Genomic DNA, 11,351 nt, shown 5'->3' with positions numbered 1-11,351 from the left:
TAGAATTGTTTTGCACTAATATAGCTGTGCTATTGGTAGTTTCCAGGTGCTGTGATTGCAAAATTTAAGCTAGGTTGTTCATACACTCACATGAATGTTGGGATCTTGTAATTATGAGATAATGTACTTGCAAAAAAAAACACCTTACAAAAAATTCCAGATCTTTCTTACTGAAATAAAACAGAAAATACCCCCAAACCACAGATATATGACATGGAACATCAGAGAAAGAAAAAGGCAAACATGGCTGCATATATATTTGTACCCTTTATTTTACATAGTCGATGAGCTTCATAAAAATACTTCAGATGTATTTTAGACATGCACTAGGTGTGTATAATACTGCAACACACCCAGTAGAACAAAAGCTACAAAATACTTAATGATTAACAATTATATCATCAGATATTTTTGGTTAAAGCAGTAGAATTAGTGTTTTTTAAAACAGAAAAGACAACCTGAAAATGGACAAACTACAATAAAAATGTAAAAACAGACAAACAATGTTGTCATAATAGCTTACTATATGAATCATTATCTAATACAGGATACAATGCTATAGAAACGACCTATCAGAAAGGCATCTATGATTACTGACATTCACAGTTCTTAATTCTCAAGAGCTGTACTAGTATACTGTGATAAGTCGATCCTTTCTTGTTTATCTTACACCAATACGTATAAGGCTAATGTAAAAATCCACAGGAAGTAAATGTCAGGTCCCCAAGTGTGAGATGCACTAAGAATCCAGACATTAGAAATGATTAAGGGAACGGTTTCCTTACACAGCGACACAGTTTGCATGAATACAGACCTACTGGACTTGCAGAGATACATCGTAGTCAAAACACGTGGCACTGTAGGCTAATTTTCTCCCTTTGACTGGTATAGATTTACTAAGGCAAACATTGCTAACAAAAGTTCTGCACAAAAATGATTTTTGTATTGCACTTCAGATACTCTCTTTACCTCCCACATCACCTTTGTGAATAACACAGCTTGACATCTTTCATCCTGGTTAAGGCTTACACAATGCAAATCACTTTGTTTTTAAAGTTGACGGTACATAATATTGATGGAAAACGTTTCAGTATTTCTGAGGTAACCAAAGCTGTCAATCTACAAATGTACAAATTATTCAGTTGAACTGTTTTAGTCAGTTTTAGCCAAATGATGTAATTTATAATACAGTATATTGTACACATCTCAAAGATCTCACACTTTTTGCAGAACATCTGGTTTTTAGACACTTGCTTAAAACATTTTTGTGTCAAGATTGATCTTTAACATTTTAATTACATTTAAGTTTTACAAGTTTCTATTTAGACGATGTGGAAACCAGAATATTATAACCACAAATCTGAAATTGTCCCAAGCATTATGCAAACATTGATCCATGATGTCAATTGCTCATACAGTAAATTAAAAAATACTTTAACAGTATATGCTTGTACAATGTGGGATTTTTATATAGTGGCCAATTAAAAACATATCAAAAGTACATTATTGTTTAGTCAGGTATATCTTAAATGGACATTTTACTAATTTATTTTCTGTCAGTCTTGAAAATACTGTTTTAAATAAAAGGTTAATTCTTAACTACAATGAGCAAAACTCTTGTTTTAAATTAAAAAGTGAAATGCATTTAACAGTCATAACAGTATTAACTAATGTACCAAACACAGAATCATCAGCTGGTTATCCAATCCTTCAACTAAATCCTTCAAACTAAATGCCGTTTTATAGAACGATGATTTTACAACATTAAGGCTAATTAGGAAAGTACCTCCTTATTTATAAATCCAGGTCTTCTTTGCTTTTCTTTGAAGAGTATGGGGTATTACCTTTGCTATGCAATTTCTTGAATAGTGCAAATAATTTTGTTTGTGCACTGTGAGAGATATTACATTCATAGAAAATAAAAAAAAATCAGAAATAAAAGTTTCAATGACCTTGCCCTAACCAACTGGGCTACTTGGGTACAGCAGCATTGTCTAGAAAAAAACATTTCACTCTTGAAAATAAACCTGGTTGTTCACCACTGACACACTCAACAAGGACAACAATCACCATGAAATTTTAAACTGAACTCCTAGAAGAAAGAATTCAGTAGATTTTGCTACACAGTCCACATGTAGGATTATACTGTAGTTTGGGTAAAATGTATAGTTTTTCTTTTAAACACAGGCACCATGGAAGTGACTAAAAAAAAGTCAAGCCCTTAAGGTTTTGTGGGATCAGTGTTCTTCAGTGAGATCTGCAACCATTCTGTAGCTCTTTGCTGCACTGCGAATCAGGTCCTCAAGTTTAGGTTGTAGGGGTCAGTATTCTTCACTGAGGTCTGTAACCATTCTGCTGTGGCATGTAGCTCTTTGGTACACTGTTTTCTACTTTCGTAGTAAAACCTTTTACTGCATCACAGGACCTGTCCTTGGGCAGTGGCGAAGAATCTTCGCCAGGCTGCTCCAGCCTATTTCCCTCTTCGGCTGGGCAAAACCCTAAAGGGCCAGGACTGTTGCCTGCGATCTCAATCTGATTCAGTTTCACAGGCCGTGTGTCATTGACCGTTCTGGCCCTTTTGAAATACGGCCTGGTGGGATACCCCTCGGCCTGGCTGGCAGTGGTTGGCAGTCGCTCACCTTCCCCTTCTCTCAAGTTCCCGTAGAAGTGCTGGTCGTCTGGCCGCTCCTCGGAGTCGAGAAGGGGCTGGGTGGACTCGGACCTGGCAAAGACTGGGGCAGCGGGCACCTGACCCTTGTACCCACTGGCCACCACGGTGGAGTACTGCACTGCGCTGGAGATGGTCTGCCCCGAGTCCCCCTCGTCGCTGTCAGAGACACTCTGCCGCGGGGAGGACATGCAGGACGAGCCCCCAATCCCGCTGCTGTGCTCTTCTGACAGGTACTTCCCCTTCCGCAGCGACAGCGAGGTCTTGTCCTCCTCGCCCATAGACTTCTTATCATATGCGTCTATTTCCACCACACTGACGTCTATCAAGCTGCCTTCTGGGCACATCTGTTCTTTTGGTGGGTTATGCTGGAAGATCAGTGTTAAAACAATATGAACTAAACAAATCGCATGTGAACATGTTTATATAATACCCAACATACAGTTAAATCTTAATACTCTGGTGCAGTTGAGGTCATCATTTGCATTACGGCAATGTGCACGTTATGCAAAAGAGTCCTTCAGCTGAAGAATGAAATTTTCTCTGCTACCTCTCTTCCAAGCCAGGCAAGCTCTGCTGTCCCTAATTTCATTAGCATTAGAAATTCCACGCAATACCTCTGTAACCACTGCAAAGAAGAATGACATTGGTGATTCTTTTTTTCTCTGTGTATATAGATATAACCGTACCTGTGTTGGAGAATCTGGAGACCAGTTTCCAATAGTACTGTTAGAGGGATCAGGCACCTGAGGCCAAATATGTTTCTTGATCCTGCATGTAAAAAAATATTTTCAAATCACTTTTACTATTTAGAGTTTACATTACTCGTTTTTTAATCGTAATGATATACAGTAAAACAAAATACAACGTGTAGATAAAAACTTTCCTTTTTGAATTAAATTCAACTAGTATTAAGCAACGATATTACAGCCATAAAAAAGGCATTTAAATGTTTTTCATCATAAATGTAATTGAAGCAAGGACATCCTAGAACTTAATTAATAAGCACCACATACAGTATATCCCCCGAAATGTGTAAATGAAATAGGCAAATGAACTGAAAAATATGTGGATGTTCTCTATTTTATGAGTTACAGTTTTCTAAAGCTAGGTCAACTGCCAATGTCTAATCAGAGGAATCAACAATGTGCAACATAAGTTGTCGAGTCAGGTTTATGCTCATTTTATACACTAGGCATTATTGTCTGTGCTTTGTTTATAAGATATAAATTAGGAGAATATATTAAAAGGCATATAATATATTAAAATCATTCTATTTCTAAACCTATAAAGAGCTTCACTACCACAGTATATTCCTTAATATTAAACACTATACTATAAAATCTAATATTAATTTAAATATTGTGATAAGCTTATGGTGACATTAAATAGATTAAAACTAGTTGGTTATAAATTGGTTTAAACTAATTTACTAGATAAATGTAATAATTTGGTGCACCTTTAGTAATTCATAAAATAAGTTAATGTTTTGGTAAAAGATGAAGATTATATTATACATGTTCATGGTCAATGTGAAAATGGTTTCCTTTAATTCAAATATAAATATGTAAATGCTGTAGAGAATGCTTTTAAAATTACCCTTATTATAATCCAAAAATAATTATACTAACAGGAACAAACTATATATATACGGATGGAAAAAAGAAATGCAAAATTTTCTGGTGAGTACTATAGTTATATCTTATGTACTTTCACATAAAGTTGTCAATTTGTTTTAAGCCCTCTGACCAGGAATACAGCTTGTGCAGTGAGGTATTGCAACTTGCCAATCGCACGAAAGCTCGTTAGGTGCACTTTTACCAAACGAGGTCCAGGTGGAACAATGCCTGATCAGGTGACCTTTAAAACGGCCTTAATTCAAAGCTCTGGTCAGTGCAAGAAAAGGCCACACTTAGTCAGTTTTCTGTGAATTCCATAATGCCTTGACTGTCTCTAGAAGCAAGAGAGAGGGCCATTGGCATGGTGCAGGCAGGGATGTCATGTGCCAGCGTTGCCAGACACTATGGAGTAAGCCGCTCCACTGTGTCCCGACTACAGAGAAGGTTTCAGCAGACTGGCAGGACAGACTGTCCAAGATCAGGTCACCCTCGAGTGACCACACTAGAGCAGGACGGATGCATCAGACTGGGCCATCTGAGAGATCGTTTCAGATCTGCCACCCGTACTGTTCCTGAAACAGCTGGCAGACACAATGTCTGCATCAGTGACAGGACAGTGAGGCGCCATGCTGCTGGCCTTAGAGCAAGGCGACCTGTCAGAGGCCCTGTGCTCACACCTCCTAGACGTCACACTTGACTGGCTTGGGCCAGAAAGAGGCTGCGATGGTCTCGATTTTACACAAAACGTCTTGTTGACAAATGTTAAGTGTCATAGCTCCATCATATGTCTTACTGATGAGTTTACTAGTGGAGGCTGAACTCCTACTGTAAAACACCGGATGGAAATTCAGTTTGCAATCCTACTTTTTTGACAATTCGGGGTATGTCCATATACAGTGCCTACAGAAAGTCTACACATCCATTCTAAAGTAATGCCTAACGGCCTGAAATAAAGACTAATCAGAATTTATTTCACCTTTAAACATTGTAACACACAATCGCCAGGTGAAAAACAAAAGCTCAAACATTCTGATGAGCAACAAATGAAAATCTAGAAAAATAGGTTGGACATGTAGCAAGTACTAAGTAATTGTAAAATAGCTCCAGTGTAAGCAATTGCTTTCTAAATCACAAAACACGCTAATTACCCTCCACTTTTACTCTCAAAGAGTCAACTATGGGTATCAAGGAGCTATCAAAAGTTGTGGAAAAGCAACTGTAGCTCTCAAAATCAGCAATCCTTCAAACTTCACTAACCTCCCTGCTTAATGACTGGGCTGTGTACTAACAGGAAAGGCTTCAATACTAATACATACTGCACACAAGTGGTGCACCTGGTATTGTTCTTGTTAATTAATGATGCCTGTTTCATGGAAATGCATATCATCGGAAATGCGTTTCTGTTTTGTAGTTTATTTGGCACATTTCATTATCTTTTCAGGTCTTTGTAGAATCAGTGCACAGCACACAAGAAAGGTATGAGCTAAGAAAGTATGAACTAATGTACACTGCAGAGACGGAAACATAAATATCTACAATTCTTTCACAAGCTTCTATAAATATTTCACTTCTTGGGAGGCTATACCCATTTGCTCCCATGCAGTGAAACGCATTTTAAGTTTTGCAATTTATAGGCATGACATACGGTGAAGAACTAACCTACCTCCAGGATTTTGTTTGTTGTACCCTTGTTGAATTCAACATTGATAGTTTAAGAAGGCTAATTATGGACTTTCTTAAGTGGTCACAAGGCCAAGTTTGTTCCTACTTCAGACGTCTTACTGTATAACCTTTAAGTTTAAAAAGGTTGGTTCACTTTATGTGGTTGAATGCCACGTATAAAGAAAATGTTTAATGAGTTCTGTGAACATTTGACTCCAAAAAGTCTAATGTATGTAATACACTGCATCCAGTATGATGTTTTCTGGATGTATAAAACTATATCCAAATGCATGATAAGATTCTTTGATCGAATTACTCACTCCTTTCTCAGAAGGACACTAGTCTGGTCTAGTCCCATGCAAGATCACAAAGTAGATTACAGTCTAACCTTAAATATGGTCTTAGTTCTTTGAATATGACAGTGAAAACTGCTCAGTTTTCCACTCATCATTTTCTAAATCCTGATTTTACTACAGCATAAGAGAACCGAATCATTCCACTGCTCCTGCAGTTCTCACAGTAACTCATGGCAAACTCATTTTACTTGCAGATCTCCCTTATTTACTGTATAAAATAACAAGAAAAATGTTGCTTGGAGAGAAATGAGTGAAGGGTAAAATTAAAAGACAAAGTGGTAAAACATTACGAGCGTTTTACTCACGTTTCCTTCTTATTAATGCACAAGAGCACAATCAGCACAGTCAGAAACAGGAAGCCAATGCAAATGGGTACCACAACAGCTTCGATGTCTCCAGGTGCTAAATATGAAACGGAGAAGTGGTATTACACAACCCAGTGGTTCTCCGTCACTGGTATTAAAAACGAATTACTGCTTTGAGCTGAAAAAAAAAAAATCTGCAGATCTGTACAGGAAAGCCCCAGCTGGCCAGGGTAAAAGACATAAATAGGAAGGTGTTGTAAGGGGCTACAAATATAGCTTCTGTTTAAAAATGAACATGCAATCAAAACCTCTTGGAAGGATAAATAACTAATGATAATGTAATATATTTAGAATGGAGACCATAAGTGTTATTTGTACTAATGGTATGATCATTGCAGCCTTTCCCAAACATTGTTTCCAACATAATACTAGCTGTAATCACAGGTTATGCAATAACACACTGCATGTAACTCTGGAAAGTCTCTATTGAGTCTTCAGTCTGAACTTTTAATTGTTTAAAAATGGGATGAAAGGTTGCCTTAATGAATGCCTTTTTACACAATAATATCCTGTGAAATTCATCTTCACAGTAAAACATACAAAGACCTTAAACATATTTAGGAAGAGTAATTTTTACATGAACAAAAACATTTTTCAACAACTAAGAAACATGTTGAATAATTTACAATTCGTATATGTTTTTCTTTTTTTTGGATTATTTTTATTATTGAACTATTAAAAGTTACATACCATACTTCATAGTGGTAAACGTGAAGTCTGTGCCATTTCTGGAGCCTGCTTCAGTAGATACCATAACATGTACCACATACATGCTGTTACTAGCCAGAGACCTTATTGTGTACATGTGTGTTTCGGGACTCACTACAATTGCTGAAAAATACAAAATATTAAAATCTGTTAATTACTTGTAGAGATAATGATTCACTTCTTTCAACACATCAAGGAAGACTAATTGCACAGATCAATTTACTCCTCAGCACTGATTCTAAGAGCAGCAGTGCTCAATGAATTCTTTATGCTCTAGAAAAATCTTACTTTTTTAAATGGAAATGTTAAATTTAAGTTTGTTTTGATGCAAAGAAGTAAAGCCAGAAATTACTGGAACTATTTTGCATTAAATAAAAGGGAAATTTAGATGTATGATGACACATACTCTTAAAAGATTGATTATACAGACTTTCTCAAAAGTTCCTTACTTACATTTTTCAAACCTGCCTTCAGATTTATAGAATATGGTGTAATTGGTGATGAATCCATTCTGACTTTCCAGCGGTATCCTTTCCCACTGCAGTTCAACTTCATTTTTTCCTCTTTTCTTTGCAAAGACGGAAGGACCCACAGAAGGAGCTAAACCGCCAAAAAATGGATTTTTGAAATTAAAAACAATACTGTAGCACCTGAGTTTAATAAGTTTCATAGACTTCTTATAGTAAATTCTGTCACATTGACTGAATAAAATAATTCTTCAGAACTGTATTATTAAATTAATATGAATAGCATTCTGTTCCTTGCTAGTAAGTATGTATGTATTTTGGCAAACCTTACCTAAGAAAAGTCCCATTTTAACCTTCTCACTTTTTTTTACCAACGCAAAACAAGCAAAACTGTGGTGTAAAATGTGAGAAGAGAATTTAAAAGCCTGTGTTAAAACTGTTAACAAAATCAGCCATGTTAAGCTGAATGTCACAAGCTTATGGGCTTGAACAAACTAAAATAAAAAATGTATTCTATAAAAAGAGTGAACACTTACGTCCTTGTTTAAGATATGCTTCTACTGAGCGGGCTGTTCCTGCAATGTTCCCATACATTGGAAACACAGATATGTGGTAGCGTTTGAGAGGCTGAAGATCTCCTGAAGCACAATCACGATACAAGAAAGGTTACAAAGAAGATGAAGCAATTAGACCTACACTGTGCATATCTGCTTGCTAGTAGCTTATTAATCTCACATTCACTTGAATCCAGTGGTTCCTTTGACAATAGTAAGACAAATCGGCTCTAACAACATGCCTGGGAAATTTGTTCCAGACACCCACCTCCCTCTGTGTGAAGAAGTGTCTCTTGCTCACTGGCATAAATGCACTTATCTTAACATGGCATATTGCCCTCCAAGTGTCTTAAGACAGCAAAGTCTCAACTGTTTTGTTTTGCTTTACAGTCAAGCAATTTGTATTAGTCATTGCGAGATCAATATGAATGATAAGTATAATATACCTTTTATTTTTGGGAAATTCCATGTATACATTTATTCATATTAAACCAAAACTTTGTGCCCAACTCTTGTGATTTCAAGTGATTGTACATACTGAGACATTCATATTAAGTACAAGTTAGTATTTGGTTGCATGTTCCTTTGAGGCAATAACTGCGAGAGGTCTGTGACCCACTGGGCTCAGCAAACTCTTTATATATATTCTTTATATTTATATTTATTCGAAGGTAGTACAGAATTTACAGAAATTTGTATTGTGTCAAGGATTTCTGTATGGTACCTTAGCATCAAAGATTTCGCATAAGAACATCTTATGTGTTTACATGTTGTTTCATGATATAAAGTGATTCAACAAAAACACATTTTAAGTTTACTTACATTTGAGACAAAATAAACATCACTTTCCACAGTATTACACAAGGGAATTACAAAAAAATCCTAGCAGGCAACTTTATAAAGTGAATTTTGTTTCTGCCTTTTCAAATTTGAATTTCTGTGCTATTTCATTCATAAGAGTATAATTGTAATATTTAATCCTAAATACTGCATAATGCCATTGATACACAAATAATGTAGCACAATTGCTTTGTATCTGTGGTATTTGTAGGTCTTTCTAAGGATAATGAACTGTGTTTGTACTTATTTCAAATGACATCTGCATCATACATTCTAAAGGAGAAATATTTAAATAATGTTGGAAGAAAAATGGTGACTAACTGCCACTAGTTCAGAACCCTGTAAAGCTTCAGAAAGGGCGAATCCATTATGAAGACAAAACAGTACCAAACTCTTGAACTACTTTTGCCTGTTTGATAAAGTTGGTGGGTCTTTCTGCAGCTGGAATTCTCACGTCCGCTGTTCATAAGATGAACCACTGCCACTACTGTGAAGGGGGTGTAAATGATGTCTCAGTCCTGGGGTGCCACATTTCTCTCAGGTTTTTCATTCATTCTCGGGCCTCAATGACTGAACTACTTCCAAGTCTGAACTGAACTAGTCTGAGCTCTTTCAAGCTAGATAGAACCATTCCAACACTTTATTACTAGTCTTTTACTGAAAGTGTCTTAACATACTGTCTCACTTGCTGGTTACAGACTGCTGGTTTAGTAACATCAGTACCTTTGATTTTAACAGGCTGGGAACATTTGTCAAAATAAGCAGCAAATGAATTGGGGCAAATCAAATCGCCTTAAATATCTTCTACAACCCAAGGGTGGCGCAGAAAGCAAAATGAATTTTGGATTGTGTCTCTCACCCCCTCCTCTGCAACTTCACACTTGCCTCTGTGTCCCCAGATGTAATATTGATAGACACAGGAAATCTTTCATCCCCGCTGCAGTAACTCTTTCAAACAATGTAATGTAGCTATCCTCTCCCTTATCCTGCTGTAGAACCGTTGCACTGACTTCTTGATTGATATAATTTTGTATGTCATTGTGTTATCTTGGGAGTCAGATCAGATCAGTCTATGAGTCTATTTCATTTGAATGAGAACAAGTAAAGTTTGATAATAGCAATTGATTTGCTTCGGCAACACTGATTGTACTTATCGGTCATGCCAATAAAGCATCTTGAATTGAAATTGACTTGGATTAAAAGTACAGACTGGAGTTCTTCATGCCTACCTGTCACAAACGCCTGGTTGGTGAAGGAGTTCTCTCGCTGCCAGCTCACGGTCTTGGTGCTCATGCACTCCACCTCGATCACATACTCGGCTACTCTGCCTAGGGTAACCCTGGGGGGCGGCTTCCACGTGACCTGCAGCCTCCCGTGCTGGGAAGAACATCCCACATCTTCCACACCTGGGAGCTCTGAAACATTGCGGATACGGGACGTCAGCCCACAGAACAGAGCAGATACTGTACGAATGGGGGAAAAACTAGGAAGTTAAGACTTGTGCTGCAGAACCACATAAATGACTTAATATATGCAATGATGGTTGTTTGCTATGGAACACACTACATCTTACTGTACCAGCTCTGTATTTGTAAGTTAATACACGCTGCATCCTGTTTTTGTTACCCTGCCACTTCGTCATGCCTGTTTAGTGTGTTCCAGCCATTAAAAGGTGACAGAGAAGAAAAGAACGCCCATTTCAGTATTGGCTCTCCTGTGTCACGGACTAACACTTCAAGTGAACAAGTACAACCAGTAATTGCAAAAAAACTGATCCTGTTGTTTATGGAATACAAAGAAATTGTAAAATATAGGAGTCAGATCAGTCTATGGGTCTATATCATTTCAATGAGAACAAGTAAGGTCTGATGATGGCAAATACATCACTGTTCATTTTAATTTGATACTTCTGAAAGAGGGAACTAGAAAAATCATTATGATTATGGACAAAGATCAAAAATACATACAGTATTGCATATGCAACAACTGGAGTTTTTACTACCTTACAGACTTAAAGGTTTCCATATGTGCTTTTAGATGATGTCTGCAAACTGTTGTGTGTAAGTGGCAGTTTTAAAGAAATTATTAACATGCAGGTGCATCTGTCTCAAG

General features: G+C 37.0%; 1 protein-coding gene across 1 annotated transcript in view; it reads right to left on the bottom strand.

Annotated features, from left to right (window-relative positions):
- Nucleotides 1-254: 254 nt before the first annotated feature.
- The window catches only part of il6st (interleukin 6 cytokine family signal transduce), a 34,522-nt gene continuing 23,425 nt past the window's right edge, over nt 255-11,351 (bottom strand). Inside the window, exons 10-16 of the mRNA XM_015337629.2 lie at nt 10,469-10,654; nt 8,382-8,483; nt 7,832-7,978; nt 7,361-7,501; nt 6,611-6,707; nt 3,358-3,439; nt 255-3,036 (exon numbers count right to left, since the gene is read on the bottom strand). Coding sequence (XP_015193115.2) covers nt 2,332-3,036; nt 3,358-3,439; nt 6,611-6,707; nt 7,361-7,501; nt 7,832-7,978; nt 8,382-8,483; nt 10,469-10,654 — 1,460 coding nt within the window. The 3' untranslated portion in view covers nt 255-2,331. The remainder of the gene's footprint in view (nt 3,037-3,357; nt 3,440-6,610; nt 6,708-7,360; nt 7,502-7,831; nt 7,979-8,381; nt 8,484-10,468; nt 10,655-11,351) is intronic.

This window comes from Lepisosteus oculatus, chromosome 3, assembly GCF_040954835.1.
Source record: "Lepisosteus oculatus isolate fLepOcu1 chromosome 3, fLepOcu1.hap2, whole genome shotgun sequence".
NCBI lineage: Eukaryota > Metazoa > Chordata > Actinopteri > Semionotiformes > Lepisosteidae > Lepisosteus > Lepisosteus oculatus.
Note: the sequence above shows the minus strand (reverse complement) of the source record. Positions and strands in the feature narration are given on the sequence as shown.